The sequence below is a fragment of the Rhinatrema bivittatum genome, chromosome 8 (assembly GCF_901001135.1).
Source record: "Rhinatrema bivittatum chromosome 8, aRhiBiv1.1, whole genome shotgun sequence".
NCBI classification, from domain to species: domain Eukaryota; kingdom Metazoa; phylum Chordata; class Amphibia; order Gymnophiona; family Rhinatrematidae; genus Rhinatrema; species Rhinatrema bivittatum.
Window position 1 is genome coordinate 248,484,255 of NC_042622.1, and position 18,623 is coordinate 248,502,877.

Consider the following 18,623-nt stretch of genomic DNA (forward strand, 5'->3'; position numbering starts at 1 on the left):
TTTCTAACAAAGTTCCGTGAGGAAAATTCCTGTCAGGAATCTCTGAAGAGCTCCTTAACCCGCGTGGCTATTGCTGCGCGGAAAAAAGAAGACTGAAGGGGGACCCCTGCTGGCTGCAGGGTTGGTGCTATGCTGGGCATGCCCAGTAGGTGCAAGTCAAAGTTCTGGAAACTTTGACAAAAGTGTTCCGTGATTGGGCTCCATCCTGATGATGTCACCCATATGTGAGGACTACCATCCTGCTTGTCCTGTGTGTGTCTGTGGTGAGGGAGCATGTGATTGAGAGCCTATGTGTAAATGAGAGACAGAGAACATGTTTGTAAGCATGTAAATGAGTCTGTGTGAGAGAAAAAAAGACAGCATGGATGTGTGTGATTGAAAGCCTGTGTGTGTAAGCGTGAAAAGATAGACAGCATGTGCGTAAATGTGTAATTAAGAGCCTATATAAGTGAGAGAGAAAAAGCTTGTGTATATGTGAGAGACAGAGCCAGTGAGAGAAAAAGAGAGAGAGGAGAAAGTTGCAAGCAAACCATCCCTCCTCCTGCTAATTCAAAACAATCTCAGGGCACCTGGATATCAAATGTTCCCAGGTATGCAAAGAATATTTTGTATCCTTACTATTTTTCATTACTGGGTCTTTGTGTCTGCTATTTTGAAATATTTTATTGGTATCTAGAAATTGTTGATATGAGTTTTTAATTTGATATTCCATTCATCAGCTGTTTTGAAATAATCTGTTCTTTTTGTTAGTATGGTTTTACTGCTGCTGATTTTATATTTCTTGATTTGTTTTATAAGGATGGGTGATGTTTCTTTTTTTTCCTTTGTTTACACTGCATACAGAGACTCTGGTTTGTTCCAATTTCCAATTCAGTTTTTGTCTGCATGCTTTAGTTATGTGTTTTGGTCTCTTTATTAGGTGAGGATCAGCACATGTGATTCAGGTGAGGTTTTCTACTGGCATGTAGTTTCTGTGTAGGGTTCTATAGCAGCCTGACTTGGTCCGTTTTCCTAATAGGAGATGTATTGGTGTCTTATGGCCTGGTGTAATAATTTTCAGTGTTGCCTTTTCTTAGGTAAGGTGGTTACTATTTAAGTGCTGGAAATTGGTGCTGTTTTGGTGTGGGATGTTTACTATTTATGCTCAGACAGAATATGTATCTTTTCCTTGTGTCATTCTTACAAAAATAAAAGGTCCAGTATTATTTTTATTGTTATTTCCACCGTGAATTGTAATGAGCAGTGTGTCACACATTTGAGCATGGTCTGTCAGGTGTGTCACGATGGGAAAAAGGTTGAGAACCACTGCTCTAAGGAATTGATGAGACTTATCATGCTAGATTAATTGGACAGATGGGGAGATTGGATGGGCCATATGGTCTTTTTTTGCTGTCACGTTTCTGTGTGCTTATTTTTTATTGGTTTGATTTGGGATTCCCTGCATTATTTTTTTCACATATTAGATGTCTGTTTGGTTTGAAGATCATTTCTTTGAATGTACAGGGGCTTTCCAATCCTATTAAATGAACTAGAATTTTACACTATCTTGAACAAAAAAGGTTCACTTAATGTTTCTGCAAGAAACCCATATATTTAAATATAAGCATGAAAAAATGGCAAGGGCCTGGATAGATACCGTGATAACGTCTTCATTTAATACTACGAGCCAGGGTACTTGTATCTTAAAACATTACCCTTCACTATTTTCTGAAATTTTCGTGATCCATGGTCATTACTGAAGGTATAGATATTGCTGGTAAATATTTATCGCCCCAATAATTATTCAGAGGAGTTTCTTTATTTGATAGACTTAAATCATTTCCCTCTCAATGTTATTATGGGAAGTGACTGGAACATTTGTTTAAATTCTCATTGGATAGGTCACATTTACAATATGCTTCTATTCAGGTCCCAGCTGCCCTCTGTTTAAATATATAGATATAGATATAGATATAGAGAGAGAGAGAGAGAGAGAGAGAGAGAGAGAGAGAGAGAGAGATTTTCCAGTAGCCATGATTATTTTCTATTCTCCCAGACACTTTATGTATAGTAGAATAGATTTATTTTTATGTAGCCAATCTTTTAATTAGAGAATGCCAGAAACATCACAGTCAAAAACAATTCTCTCAATTCATTTCACTATTACAGTTTTTATTGATTTTATGATGGAACGAGGATCTCGTAATAGATGGCATCAATCTATCTCAGCTTAAGAGACCTGGTTTTTCTGAAAGGATTAAAAAGACTATACATGAGTTCCGAATTCATCACCCAGTTGAGGATTATGACTCTAGGTTGAGGTGGAAGATCCTTAAAGCTGTTCTTTGGGGAGAAATTGTTTCTATTGGTAGCCATAAAAGCAGTTTTTGCTTAAACAGCAGGAACTGCCTCAAGATATTGAGAGACTTGAAACAAATGTGATTGCTCTACATAAACTTATTAAGTTTTACAGTTGGCCAGAGATGAGCTTTCATAATTGCAAACGCTACAAAATGAAAAGATACTTAGGTTCACTAATCACAATTATGAACAGGTAATAATCCTATCACATTGTTGGCTCATTTGATAAATATTAGCGGCTCCTCTTTTAATGTTAGCGCTTTAAGAGATATTCTGGCAAACTTTTACATTCAACAAATCATTTTTGGTGAATTTAAAACTCATTCTGAGTAGTTATATACAGAACCTACTTGTAGGATAGACATACTACAATCTTTGAATACTGTTTCATTACCCAGAGTCTCTATTGAAAGTCAAGGATTCCTTGATGACTCCCTTTACAATACTGGAAATTATCTGAGCTATTAAATATTTGGCTTTAAGAAAGAGCCATACACCGGATTGTTTTCCCTTGGATCATCATTATTTTTTAGAGCAATTGTCCCCTCTTTTGTTGGAATTATTTAATTATTTGGGAACCTCAAATTCCCAAACTGGAACTTTGTTAGATACAATTATTAGTCTCATAACTAAACCCAGTAAAGATCCCCTAGACTGTAATTTGTACAGGCCCATGTCCTTAATGTGGACATGAAAATCATGGCTATGGTGCTACAACTCCAACTAGAGCATATATTGCCTTTGCTTGTTGATTCGTATCAGACAGGTTTTGTTAAAAACAGATCTTCTACCAACACTAAAAGATTGGTGAACATTATTCACCTAGCAAAGACAGACTGTAGATTCTGGGAGTTATTCTCTCTTGATGCCAAGGCATTTGATAGGATCTCTTGGCAATATATGCTTCTAGTATGAAAGTCTTATGGGTTCCCTCCTCAATTTTTGCACTGGGTGGCAGTTTTATGCAAGAATCCTTGTGCTCGCATATTATATAATGAGTTATTTCCTGACTTTTCCTATTTTGCATGGAACCAGACAAGGTTGTCCCCTTTCTCCTTTATTCAATTTAGCTTTTTAATCCCTGGCACAGAAGAATAGAGAACCTATTGATATTTTTCGCTTTAAGGTACAATCTACGGTATATAAAATATCGTTGTACGTGAATATTTTGTTATTACTTAGCCTGACAAATCTATTTCATTTCGACTTTTAGTTATGGCATCTTTTCTGGATAGAAAGATAATTACATTAAATCTCTCCTGCTCCCTATTGGGCCCTTACTTGGACAGTTAATTGTTGACAACTTTTCACTTACTGACAGGCCAATACAGTAAAAATCGCGGGAGAGCGGGCAAGCGCCCACTCTCCAGAGCGCGTGATTCAGAAAAAAAAATTATTCAAATCCTAGCGCCTCTTTTTGGACAGGAGCGGCGGCTGTCAGCGGGTTTGACAGCTGATGCTCAATTTTGCCGGTGTCTGTTCTCAAACTCACTGACAGCCACGGGTTCGGAAACTGGACGCCGGCAAAATTGAACGTCCGGTTTTCAACCCGTGAGCCAATTTAAATTTTTTTTTTTAAAATTTTTGATTATTTTTAACTTTTGGGACCTCAGACTTAATATCGCCATGATATTAAGTCAGAGGGTGTACAGAAAAGCAGTAAAAACTGCTTTTCTGTACACTTCCTGGTGCCGAGAGAAATTAACACCTGCCTTTGAGAAGGCGCTAATTTCTGAAAGTAAAATGTGCGGCTTGGCTGCACATTTTACTTTCTGTATCGCGCGGGAATAACTAATAGAGCCATCAACATGCATTTGCATGTTGGGGGCGCTATTAGTTTCGGGGGGGGGGTTGGACGCGCGTTTTTGACGCACTATTACCCCTTACTGAATAAGGGGTAAAGCTAGCGTGTCGAAAACGCGCATCCAAACTGTATCGGCCTGTAAGTCAGATATAAAATACTTAGGAATTTTGGTTTCCTTTAATCTTAGTGATGTTTACAGACTGAACTACCCAAAAGGTTCTTAAAAATTACAATTGGATTTGGCAAGATGGACTAATTTTCCATTATTGTTATTGCGTGGATTGTACTTGGTCAAAATGTTGACGTTCCCTTGTCGTTTATATCTCTTTCAACATTTGCCCTGTAATGTCCCACAGAAGGCTTTTAAAGACCTTAATAGTGATATCTTCTTTTCTTTAGTAGAGAAGAACCCTTTCATATTAATTAGCTTGACTACTTTATGCTCCCTAGGGACTGTAGTGGATTGAACATCCCTGATTTATATATTATTTTTCTGTCAATGGTTAGGTATAAGAGTTTGATTTTTTCATTTATATGCCCAATTGGGTTTCTTTGGTATACTCTCAGTCAGAAGCAGTTGATTTAATTGCTCTGCTGACTATGTCAATGCATTACCTCTTTATGCCAAATATGTAGATCTAGCCTGTCTCTTTCACATACTTTAAAAATCTGCAAATTTTGAATAAAATGTTGCGTATTCTCCTGGATAGACTCTCTCCCATTTCTTCTTTAAAAGATAATTCCCATTTGTCTGCAACCACTCTGTCTATTGACATGAGGGACTGGTTTGATCATATTTTGAGATTATTGAATCAAAATTTGGCAGAGTGATCAATTCAAAACCTTTGAGGCTCTCAAAACTGAATTTGGTATTTCTAATCACACACATTATGTTCTTCTACAATTGTGCAGAAATGTCTTTAGAATTAGAGGGGATGCAGAGGTTCTTAGAACATGAACTGATCTAGAAACAATTCTAAAGCAATCCAGTTTCCATTTCATGTTGATTTCTCGCTAATATAAATATCTACGGGATAGGATTCAAAAACCTGAAAAAATTCCTTCTCTTATACAGAAATGGAATACTGATCTCCCATTAACTTTGGGCAAGGACGTTTGGAGGGGTATATGGAGTAAGACTCTTAAATTGTCCAAATGTAATAAAGTTGCATCGAAATTCTGATATCCTTTGTACTTTGCTTGATTCAGTGCAGCTAGTCCATTATTATTAGTCCATTAAGAAAGAATAAGCTCTAACTCGTTAAACTATTCGTATCGTTATATTTACTCTACCTGCCTTTATCTTCCTTCCAGCTTGTTTTAAGCTTCCAAGTTCTTCCATTCCTTGTTGATTGTAACTTTGACTTATTCCTTTTCCTTTGTTTATCTATTGTTACCAGAATTGTCACCTCAGTTTACCCTTGTTAAAATGTAAACCGATCCGATATGGTTATCTACTATGAGGGTCGGTATAAAAAACTGTTAAATAAATAAATAAATAAATAAATAAATAAATGTTGCAAAGCATGTGGTATTCCTGCTTCCTATGTGCACATGTGATGAGACTATGTAATAGTCAAGAGATTTTTGGAACCAGGTACAATCATACAGGTTATTACCAATTCTATTGTTCAGCTTAAGCTTCCTTATGTTTACTGGGTAAGCCAGTTGACCAGGTTTTGACTGGATTGGTTCGATAACATTATATATTTGTTACATGCAGCTCGAATTACTAGAGCTTATTATTGGAAATCTACACTGCACCTTGTCCACTGGAAAGCCATGGTAACTGATATTCAATAATGGAATGTATTTCATTTGCTCTTCAGGATAGAAGTGAACAGTATGCGACTATATTGGGGGAGGGAGGTCTATTGGCAATGGAGACATACATTTATAGTCTATTTTGAGATATTTTTTGTTTTTGCTCTGCCTGTTATTTTTTTTTATACTGGCTAAGACTGCAATTCACATACCAAATGAAGAGGTCATATACATGCCTCTGCATTTAGAAATGGTTGGAGGATAACCTCCCTCATTATGCTGGAAGGCAGGCTTCAGTTTTTGTATGCAGTCATGCAGGTATTGTACCATATAAATCTGGTGAAGATATGAGTAATTAGCATTGAACTCAAACACTTTCTTACCAAAATTGTCAAGTAGCCTGCAATCTTTCAATGGAGGGGAATTCAAATAAGTTCTCATTTTATTTGCCTTCCTTATGACGGGTTCTACTATAACTGACTGATAATTGAATATCAAAACCAGGTGATTTTTGTACTCTGAACTTCCTTGCTGTTGAAATGCAAGATATAGTGTTTTCCCACATTCTCGTTTGCAATTGATTCTGAAAGTCATAAATTGGAAGAGCAGATCTTTCTGAAGGAGATCCACAACTTCTGCTCAGGGTCTTTGAATGCTTTTCCCATTTTTTCCCACAAATTTGGAATCATAAAGGTCTTCTGGAGGACTGGCATGTTCCAGAGGACGTAAGGATGCAGGAACACTAATCCAGGACCCAATGATGAAGATGGCAATTCAAGGGGCTCTTTCAGTTATCTGAGGGGATAATCCCTAGTCTACAACCTCTGAGTGCAATTGAGTGGGATGATGAGAAACCTCACAGCAAGGGTTCTAATGATGTATTTATCTCAGAGGAAACTGGAACTGCGCTTTGAGGGATTGCTGAAGCAAAACTGGAAAGGAGAGGATTTAAAGTACCTTCTGACTTTTTAGTTGAGGTAAAGAAACTCTTCACCAGCTCCATTATTTGGTCGAGTGATTGCCATATCCTTTGACTTGGCATGGTGTGGCACATCTTAAGCATAGTCTCCTGTTCCTGTATGGGAGGCAGATTGGATGAAAGTAGTACCAGAGAACATATGGGGTCCAGAGTCTCCAAATGGAAGCCTTGTGCCAGAAGTTTGAAAGATGAAAGTACTCTGTTATGGGAGGAGGCATAACTAACATATCTCATTCTGCTCCCATTCTCAGTTGATGAGCATAAGGTTGTGCTGGTAATTCTACAAGATGGCTATGGTCCGAGGCACGATGCGTGGACTGATGCAGTGTCTTGGACTATGCATCGATGAGAAGGGTGCTTCCAAGACTTTGACAAAGCATGCTTAGATTGCTTCGAGCCAATTTGCTTCATATACATCAAAAACAGTTGGAACCAAGCGGTAGTGCGTCGATGAAGCTTATGTTGAGAGCATTGGTGTCGCTTGTATTGAGAGGACTCTGGTGCTGTGGGTCTGTATGGTAAGCATCGATGAGTCGTGCATCGGCAGTACCGATGTACTGGACAACAATGAACTTCAGGCATTGTGGAGAAGCAGCACCGATGTGTCGATGGCATCAATGCACCACTCTTGCAGAAGTAATGCCATTTCTTTGTTGAGGCAGGGCAGCCAGAAATACTCAACCTCATACATCTCTGGGGGAGTTTTTGAGGAGTTCCTGCTTAATTCATAAACCAGCAAGGCAGACAAAGCTGCCCTGGAGGAAGAAGACCAACTGCGGCTTCTAAGACTTAACTAACTCCTCCATTTTGTGCACTCTGGACTATCAAATATGAAGGGACATTCTTCTGTAAGCATAACAGTTAGCCTGGCTGAGGTCCAGACCAAGGAGACGATAGCATAATTCATGTCAGTCAGGGAGGGATATCACCTTACTACAAATATAGTTCTTAAAACTGCTCATCATAGGTTTATTTTTGACATTCTAACAGACAAAAATAAAGAAGCTCTTTTTTTGTAGCACTGAAAAGTGCTGGTTTTGTGCTGCAGAGTCAGCAAAGCAACTGAAGAATAAAAGTGAAGAATGAAAAATTTGAAAGATATTGAAAAAATTATCTGGAGAGACTAAGTACACATCCGTGCTGTGCTCAGACAGAAAATCACTGAAGATGCTCACAAGGCTTTGCCAATGTGGGTACTCCTGCACATACTCTGAGCTCAAAGCTCTATTAGTCAGGAGAGAAGTCTGTTTGGTGCTGCCGGATGATGTCACCCATATGTCATGGCTAACTCAGCCTGCTTATTGATGGAAAATCCAGATAAAAACTGTAGTCATCTTCCACTAGTTTTAATGAGGACAAAATAACTACCATCTTTCTCATCTTCCCCCGGACAATTGCACTGTTCCCTCCAAGTTAATCCATTGGAAAAAACATAAGTCAGTCAGTACCACTGCATAGCAACCCAAGGGTATCCAAGCTATGTGTGTGTAAACAAAACCCCCCTTTCCTAGGAACTAAACATATCCTCAACCATGCATTGGTACCCTGCTGAGCAGAGTAACATCTGTCACTTGTGCCACAGAGCCCCAACCTTTTTCTATAGGATCCAAGTGCCTGTAGCCTCCCTGTTCCTAGAACAGTCTCCCCAGAATCAGTTCTGCACACCTTCTCCATTTCCTTGAAGTCATCATCCAGCTTGGTGCCTTCAGCTCCTCCGACCTTCTCACTGACGAGCTGCAGAATGATGAACAATTGATTAAAATAAAATTTAAAACGATCACATGAATGATACAATTTACAGCAGGTCAGGACTGAGTTGAGGTTCTCTCACCACCTTCCAGAGGAATCACAGCACAGAGGATAATTTTAAAATATCCCATATAAATAATGCTGCAAAACTACATGCGCAAGCTGCACCTGATGTTAAGTGCACACAAAAATTCCCTGAAAGTTTACACGCATATGGAAAGAAATGACAAGAGGCGAGTGGCACCATATAGACTAATCAATTTATTGAGAATTGAGATTGTAGACGAAGTCTACTTTGTCAGAGGGAAAAATTGGTTCTTACATGCTATTTTTCTTTCCCCATGTCCTAGCAGACCAGTCCAGACAGGGTTTTCTCCCCTATCAGCAGATGGAGACCGAAAACAAAAGCTTTACTGTACACATGATACATCATCTAGTATGTCAGCTATAGTTAGTTGCTCAGTAACTCTCTAACCAAGCTAATAAACCCCATGAGCAGGGGGAAAGCAACAAATCTTGCTGCTGAATCACCAGTTAGCCTTGACTATCCCAATGAGAGGGTATAAATGCCCAGAATACATGATCTTAACATTTGCAACCCCCCACCCCTCCTTCAAAAAAAAAGAAAACACAACCCACCTATATACACATACCCAGAGCAGCAGTCAAGCATAAAAGGGTGGGACTCTGGACTTGTCTACTAGAACTTAAGGAAAGAAAATTAGCAGGTAAGAACCACATTTTCTCTTCGTCATCATTCACCAGGCCAATCCAGACAGATCAGATATACCCAAGCACCATTAAACTGGAAGGGAACCTGAGAGTCGCTTGCAAGACGTCCACCCTGAAGACAGTAGCATATGAAGTATGCACATCCAATCTAATGATGAGAGAAGGTACGTAACAAAGATCATGACTCCACCCTACTAATGTTTTGTGGTGACAATAACTGACTTAGGGGCCCAGCGCACTGTTTAACCCTCTGTTGGACGCGGGTTAAATAGGCGCTAATCCACCCCCTAATGCAATAGGGGGATTAGCACCTATTTAACGCACGTCTGACGCGGAGTGAATGAGTTAGTGCTCATCACATGCAAATACATGTTAATGAGGCTATTACTCATTCACTCCAAATGCAAAAAAATAAATTTGCATCTCAGACGCACATTTATCGCTCAGTTATTAATGCCTGCCTGGAGCAGGCGTTAATAGCTGAACGTACTGAAAGAAAAGCACAGAAAAGCAGAAAAAACTGCTTTTCTGTACTTTTTTTTTTTTTAAGTTAAAAAAAAAAAAAAAAGAAAAAAAACAAATTCTGCCGGCTGCTTGACGCCGATATGCTCGGCGTCTGTTTTCATAACCAGCCGGCTGCAGTAATGAAAACAGACGCCGATAAAGTTGGCATCGCTTTTCATAACCAGCTGACTACAGTTAGTGGCATCGGTGTTCATAAAACGGCAGACCGCCAGTAACCACGGGGGTCGCATTAGCAAGGAGGTGCTAAGGTCGCGCTAGTGACCCTAGCGCCTCCTTGCTAGCGCAACCCCCTAATTTGTTTATTGCATGGTGCCCCCCCTTGCGGGCGCCATGCGTGTACTAAGAAAGCGGGTGCTGAAAAGTCAGCGCCCGCTTTCCACAAATTTTATTGCATCAGCCCCTTAGCCCATGAAGTCACTTGACTCCTAGCGGAATGAGCTTTTAGACTCTCAGGAATCAGCAAGCCCAAAGAAATGTAGGCTAAAGTAATCACCTGCTTAATCCATTGAGTGATGGTAGCTTTGAATGCCTGTCTGCCTTTCTTAGATCCAGCAGACAAGATGAAAAGATGATCTAACCTCCTGAATCTATCAGTCACCTTTAAATAGCAGAGCTAAACCCTATGTATTTCCAGTACATGAAGCTCCTTGTCCGTTCCTCCTGTCACGGAGCTGGACCACCTAAAGGAAGGCACCTCCAATTGATCCAGATGGAACACGGACTATCTTACGTAAAAAAAGGAGAACTGTATGGATTGAAAATCATTTGGCAAAAAAAAATAGAAAAAACCCCACAACAATGCCTGAGGCTCATATGCAAGTTTTGCAAAACAAATAGCTACAAGAAAAAATAGCCTACAGCGAAAGATCCTTCACAGATGCCTTGTGGATAGGTTCAAAAGTAGCCATTCACAACGCTTTATCACAAAATTGAAGTTCCATGGAGACACCAATCTCTTAAAAAGGGAGGACATGAAAGCTTCCCGATCTTCAAAAACCTTACCATATCCTTGTGAGATGCCAAAGCCATTCCTTGCACTATACCTCTGTAACAGAGTGCAGCAACGTGGCCTATAAGAGAATTGAGGGCTAAATCTTTCTGCATCCCAGCCTGCAGAAAGAAAAGAATAGAAAAAAAAGAATGACGCTTTGGCATTCAGACCCCAGGTCTCAAACAGCTTCCACACATTAACATAAGCCAAGGAAGCAGATTTCCTAACCAGCAACAAAGTAAAAAAATAACCTTCCCTGAAAATGTTTTCCTTTTCAACCTTCTCCTCTCAAGAGCCAGGCTACGAGAAAAAAAGCAATCCACTTGTTCCAAGCAAATTGGACTTTGATGAAGAAAATTTTGAACCTGGGAGAGACCACAGTAAACAGACAATCTGAAGTCCGATCAAATCCATGAACCAAGGAAATCTGGGCCATTCTGGGATTATCAAAATGACCATTCCCCAATGCCTCTCTATCTACCAAGGAACCTTCCCTCCTGACAGGCCACAGGGGAAACACATACATAAAGCAATCTGGATGCCAAGGTTGTGAGGGCATCCAGACCCTCTTCCTCTACCGTTCTCTCCTGTGGCTAAAAAACCACAGCACTGTGGCGTTCACCTTTGATACTATCAGACCTACAAGAAAAATTCCTGACTTGGAGTGGACAAACAAATACCTCTTCTGCTACCTCCCATTCCCCGAGATTCAACATACGACTGTTCAGATAGCCTGCACCTTTCCATCTCGGCAATATGGGAAAATGACAGCTTTCAAATGGCATTCTGTCCATCAGAACAAATTACCTACTTCCAACGCCACCATCGAAATCCTGGTTCTTTCTTGCCTGTTTACATATGGCACCTCTATCATGTTATTTTGACAGAACTCTCACAGTCTGACCCTTAGCAATGGCCAGAAAGACCACCAAAGCCCTTCTGATTGCTTGTTTCCAGTCAACTAATGAACAAGGACTCCTCTGCTACATGTCAAAGGCCCCCCGAGTCATTCTCCCCTGAAAGAGAGCTCCTCATCTCTTCAGAAATGACATCTGTGGTTACAATTATCCAAACTGGAATCTCTAACTCACTCCCTTGGACAAATTGAGATCCAAGAGCCAACAGTATAGGCTTACTCTGGCCTTCCCCCAAAGAGGCAACTGGACCTCCTACTCCTGAGACTGCAGCATCCATATTTATTTATTTGTTAGTTAGTTTTTGTATACCAGCATTCATGCAGAACATATTGTTAGAAGCATCTCTCCCAACAGGCACATATGAACCTGCTGCTTAAGGCACAAGATCTAATGTTGAAACCACTGATCCCAGAGCCTGGAAATAAAACTATAAAACCAGGCCCTGGGATACCTCATCAGCAGCAATCTGCAAATTTGTGATGGGAGCTTCAATCATCTTACCATGGTAAGAAACTTTCCCTCAAACTGTTTCGAGCTGAGCACTAAGATACTACAAAAGCTGACAGGGAGAAAAGCTTGCTTTTATGAAAATTGATCACCCTATTGATTGCGCTCAGATAATCTTCCATGGCCTTTGCCCAAATCAACAAATCATTCTGATTCTTGTAAAGATATAAGGAGCTGTTGTCAAACCAAATGGCAAAGCCTGAAACTGGAAGTGACTTCCCAGAACAGCAAAAATGAAGGGGCAGCCGATGATTCCTTCAGATAGGAATGTGCAGAAAAGCCTCTGAAAAGATCTAAATGCCAGAAACTCCCTCTTCCACAGTGCAGGAATCACCGATAGGAGAGTCTCTATGTGAAAAGGGGACAATTTCCAACATGTTCTCACCCTTTTAAATCCAGAACAGAATGGAATCTTCCATCCTTTTGGAACAGCAACCCTAACACTGTTCTCTGACCGGCAACGGGATTACTGCCACCAACCAGAGAAGGCAGCCCAGAGTACCCTTCATCATTTCATACTTTAGACAGGAAGCACAAGGGACATCATGAACACGTCACATAAAGGGCAAACAAATCCTAAGGTGTAACCATTTCTTATGACAGAAAGAACCCACTGGTCCATAGAACATGGCTCCACTCTTCATAAGACTCTAATAACCAGCTCTCAATCTTAATCAATAAATGGACACATTGGTCCTCACTGAACTTTGCATCCTCCCAAAACAGCTACAGTGATTGGGAACTCTTCCTTGGGTGAGACTTCCTAGACTCGTGGAACTTTAGTCTGGCAGGGAATACCTTACACCCGGATTCAGGTTTCTCCTCAAACAACTTATGAACATTGGACTTGCAGAGATGTTTAATCAGTTTCTCCCAATATATTCCAAAAAGAGGCCTCCCTCTAAATGGCAGTTTTGTCAATTGACCACATATTCATGACCCAATTATAAAGCCATAACAGTCTAGCTGCCAACAAAGTTGACAATGCCCGTAGCTGAAGTACAAATGAAATCAAACAAGGAATCAATTCTAAAGGCAACACCTATTTTGATCCACTTCAGAGACAGCCACTGGAATCTGCTACATCTAGGGTAAACACAGCTGGGCCATGACACTTCGACAGCAGCCCCGAAAGCTAGGGCTGAAACATCAAAAGCTCTCAAGATAAACCTCAATCTCCTATTATGAGTATCCCTCAGAGTTGCACCCTTTGGTAGGGACTGTTGTGTTCTTAGTAACTGAGAACACAAAGCATCCACCTAAGGCAACACTAGTAAAGATAATGAATCCTCTGGAATGGGGAACATCACACTACAGCACCATCGACCTTTAGACCCTGCCTCCAGCGTATCTCATTCCAACATTACTAAAGCCTTAGTTGTCCTATGAAACAAGAAGGCTTCCACAGGGCCCCTAAGCCGCTCCAAAATGGGACTTTCATCAATTGTCACCAATTGCCAAAGGCTCAGCTGATTTGTCTTTGATATCTAGCTCTGCCAGAGCCCTTGTAATTGTAATAGTCAACTCCTTTCTCAAACATGAATCCCTGCTGATTATCACCTTCTGAGACAGGAATTTCTTTTTCTTCCAGGAGATCTCTGCCTGGCTCTCAATCCTCTGGAACTCCTGGAGGAACCTGTTCCAGAGATTTGTCCCCTGAAGGCAATCAATCTCCTTCAAAATATAACTCTTCTAAACAAACATTTTGTGCGAGGAGGATACTCACAAAAAATGCCCAGTGCCCCAAATCTAGAAGTACCAGTGCTCTTTTAATAAAAAGGCTTAATAAAAAGGCTTTATGCATCAGCATTACAAACCCTAGGCAAAAAGGCTCCTCAGGGAGCCTACTCCAACTAGTCCTGCAAGGCAGAGCTTCCAGCCCCATGCTCCCTTCACGGTGCACCAACTGCCTTCTCTCACCACCAAAACCAGCGGTTCTGAGTAAGTCTCGCCATCAGAAGTATTCAAAATGGCCACCGCAGCTCCTCTGCTCAGCTACACAGCTGACTCAGGATCCCCAGGAAGCACCAGTTTCTGCTTGTCACATGTTTTTTTTGTATGTCAGCACCCAGGATTCTTCTGAATGCCCCTCTCAACCCCTGGAACAAGAACTACCCAACTGGGAAGCCTGTATAGACCTGCAGCAGCCTCCTCATGCAGGACATTTTTCCCACGCTCAATCATTGTGGCCATGCTGCTGGTGCAGTTAGTAGAAGGGGGATTAAGTTAGAAGCATTTCATGTTCATAACTCTCCCTATGGCCAGAGCCAAACCCAGAGAAACAGCCCCACACCATGGAGCATCTGCCGCTGACAAACACAAGCAGTAGCAATGCTCCAAACTCCCTTCTCCTCTGAATGGAACCGCTTAAGCCTTTTTTTTTTTTTTTTAAACTTTAAAGTACCCTTAAAGCAGCCAAACCAGGAATAAGGAATAAGAAAATCATATACCTTCCTGAATAGGGCACCACAAATCCTAAAGGGAGTGGCCAGAAGAGAAAGTGGAGAAGAATGGGAATGAGGGAGCCAGATTCCCTGGCAATTAGGTCCTCCTCAATACTGGGATTAAAACTTTCCAAGAGTCACCGACCCCCAAGCTCATTCCTACTCGACTAGGAGGATAGCCCCACCAGGATCTGCCCACTCCTGGGAGTAACATCCACCAGATCAGATTGATTGGGTTTAGAGAATTACTGAGTGACTGTGGGCAGCACACTAGATTAAATACCAGGCATTCAGTAAAGCTTTTGTTCTCTGTCTCTATCTGCTGGTAGGGAAGAAAAAGTCATCTGTTTGGACTAGTCTAGTGGACTATGCGGAAGGTTGAATGTTATAAATTATGTAAGTCCTAACCCCTCCCCAATTCTGCCCCAATAATGCCTCCAATCAGTCCAGGAAAACATATGCATGTTGGATGGGCAATTTTGTAAAAGGCCACTTCTACGCATAAAACATTTTCATCTGCAGAAATCCCTTTGAAAAGTACCCCAAAATGGACCAAAATTGAAAAAACCCCATGTTCCACTCTACCCAAAGCAATAAATCTGACAGTGTGCATGTCCACAAATCAATGCTGTTAGGCCTAGAGCAATACCACATTTTCAGCATTATATTCTGTTTCCCCCTTCCCCCCAAGATAGTGCTCAGTGGATGGTTTATACAAACAGATATAAAGAATCCTAGCCAGACACCAAGTAAATCTCAGCAGACCCACTGAGGACACTGACTACCCAACCCAGTGTGACTCAACCAGTACTATCATTACCCTAATAGCCTGGCAGCTCCCAGACACACCCGAGGGAAGATTTCATGCCAGGCCCTCCTAACAATTTATGTATACCTAAATATAGTACTTAATTAGCTAGAAGCAAGATGACAATAAAAGAAAGGTTATTACATTTCTTGAACAGTTTTTCATTTTTATATTCACACTATGGCAGGGCTTCCCAAACCTGTCCTGGGGACCCCACAGCCAGTCTGTTTTTCAGGATATCCACAATGAATATGCATGAGAAATTTGCATATACTGAGTCCATGGTATGGAAATGTATCTCATGCATATTCATTGTGGATATCCTGAAAACTCGACTGGCTGTGGGGTCCCCAGGACAGGTTTGGGAAGCACTGCACTATGGGCTCAATTCGCTAAGGCTCTTCTATTTTATATCTGTGTGGAAAAAAAAAAAAAAAAAGGTTACAGAATCAGACTTTTTGCAATGTTTATTAAATTCACAATAAATTGAATTTTATAAAATTTCTATTTAGTGAATATTTTCTGGATGATCCTACCACTGTGATGAACATTTTATCTCATGAAAAAGGTTGACATTATAGAAGCTAGGATACAAAATCAGATTTTCCTGAAAAGTTTTAAGTTTTTCCAGCTGCTGCAGCAGCTTCATATCTCAGGTCACACTATATTCTACCATGTGTTTCTATAGGAAGAAAGTATCTTTCCAGCTAAAGAAGAGTTTCAAGACCAAGGATGGTAAATTATCAGATTGTGCTGCTTCCACAGAGGCCTCCAAGTCCCCCCGCAACCCCCAATAAGTGCAATCAGCAAACACCAATAGAAACCAGTTTGAGTATACCAGCACCTTATCACATTTTAAAAATCTGATACATCTTGCAATGAATGGCCTCAGCTGAGGCCATTTACATTTTTGAAAACTTAGTATATTGAATTTCATTAACATCCCTTGGAAGGTCAAATCTCTTTTCCTTTTAATATCTGATCTAATGCCCAGGTGCCATGTTGTTGCCACCTAGGACAATTAATACAAGAACTGTTCATTTTAAATACTCTGTTGTACCACAGGAGCATTCTGGTAGTGATCATCCAATTTCTGAAATGCTGCATAGTCTGATTAATTTTTCCTAAATTTTTTTAGGAACCAGGCAGCAAGAGGCAATGAATATCATCATGTGCTTATAAGCATTGCTAGACTACTTGACTATTTGCTTTTAAGGCTCTGCAGAAAAAAATTCTAACATCTGAGAAAATTAGTATAACCACAATATCACTGTACTTCAATGACTGTCCAGCTCCAGCACAATGTGCTTTGCTAATATTTGAATAAGGCCAGATTTTATTTTACTGTTTGCATTAAATGGGCAGAGATGGTAAATAATCCAAAGTTTTAAGTGTCAAATTTTATTTAAAAAAACAAAACAAAACAAAAAAACCCCACAAAAACACAGCAAAGAATAAAACAAAATCACTATCCAAACCAAAACAATGAAGAAGGAGAAACAGAGACAGAAACCATGAAAAGCTAAACAGATATTTTTTTAGGGGGGTGGGGAAGAAGGGAGAGCAGGCACTGAAAGGATTACATGAGCGCCACTTTCTACACATTTCCCCATAACATCCAGCAATAATACAGAGGTGGTAAATACAGAGCCAAAGGGAGCATCACCTTCATAACAGCAGAGCTCAAATTTAGTTATTACACAGGGAAAAAATTCCAGGAACCAGGTGGGGAATGGGCAAAGTAGATAGAAATACAGGGACAGCAAAGACAAAAAGTGATGAGTAAGAACAGAAAAGCAGAGAAAAATAAGCAAAAACATCTATATGGATGGGTAACTGCCCTGGCTCTAAGAAATTTGGGCTAGCACTTAAGCTGTTATACTGTTTCCGCCTCTATCTATGGGCACGATGACAAGTACTTGTCACCAGCTATCAAAAAAATAAATAAATAAAAAATTCACAAAATCCTAAACAGCTGCAAATTACTTTCTAGACAATACACTGAAATACTCAGCTCAGCTAATGCTGGTGGTAAAAAAAAAAAAAAAAAAAAGCAGCAAAATTTGAACATAAGAACATACCATTCTGGGTCAGACCAAGCCCAGCATCCTGTTTCCAACAGTGGCCAATCCAGGCCATAAGAACCTGGCAAATACCCAAAAACTAAGTCTATCCCATGTTACATTTGCTAGGAATAGCAGTGGCTATTTTCTAAGTCAACTTAATTAATACCAGGTAATGGGCTTCTCCTCCAATAACTTATCCAATCCTTTTTTAAACACAGCTACACTAACTGCACTAACCACATCCTCTGGCAACAAATTCCAGAGTTTAATTGTGCATTGAGTGAAAAAGAATTTTCTCCGATTAGTTTTAAATGTGCCACATGCTAACTTCATGGAGTGCCCCCTAGTCTATTACCTGAAAGAGTAAATAACAGATTCACAACTACCTGTTCTAGACCTCTCATGATTTTAAACACCTCTATCATATCCCCCCCCTCAGCTGTCTTTTCTCCAAGCTGAAAAGTCCTAATCTTTAGCCTTTCCTCATAGGGGAGCTGTTCCATTCCCCTTATTTTGGTCGCCCTTCTTTGTACCTTCTCCATCGCAATTATATCTTTTTTGAGATGCGGCAACCAGAATTGTACACAGTATTCAAGGTGCAATCTCACCATGGAGCGATACAGAGGCATTATGACATTTTCCGTTTTATTCACCATTCCCTTTCTAATAATTCCCAACATTCTGTTTGCTTTTTTGACTGCCGCAGCACACTGAACAGACGATTTTAATGTGTTATCCACTATGACGCCTAGATCTCTTTCTTGGGTGGTAGCACATAATATGGAACCTAACACTGTAACTATAGCATGGGTTATTTTTCCCTATATGCATCACCTTGCACTTATCCACATTAAATTTCATCTGCCATTTTAATGTCCAATTTTCCAGTCTCATAAGGTCTTCCTGCAATTTATCACAATCTGCTTGTGATTTAACTACTCTGAATAATTTTGTATCATCACCTACACCCAGTTTTTGTGCCCCTGTTACAATGTAA

At 40.3% G+C, this 18,623-nt stretch overlaps 1 protein-coding gene across 3 annotated transcripts in view; it reads right to left on the reverse strand.

The window, feature by feature from the left end:
- SH3GL1 (SH3 domain containing GRB2 like 1, endophilin A2) overlaps positions 1-18,623 on the reverse strand; it is a 247,787-nt gene that overhangs the window by 150,607 nt on the left and 78,557 nt on the right. For 2 of the 3 annotated variants that reach the window (XM_029614521.1, XM_029614522.1), the window contains exons 2-3: positions 10,896-11,003; positions 8,553-8,621 (exon numbers count right to left, since the gene is read on the reverse strand). In XM_029614521.1, coding sequence (XP_029470381.1) covers positions 8,553-8,621; positions 10,896-11,003 — 177 coding nt within the window. The remainder of the gene's footprint in view (positions 1-8,552; positions 8,622-10,895; positions 11,004-18,623) is intronic. The other variant, XM_029614523.1, reaches the window with a different exon arrangement.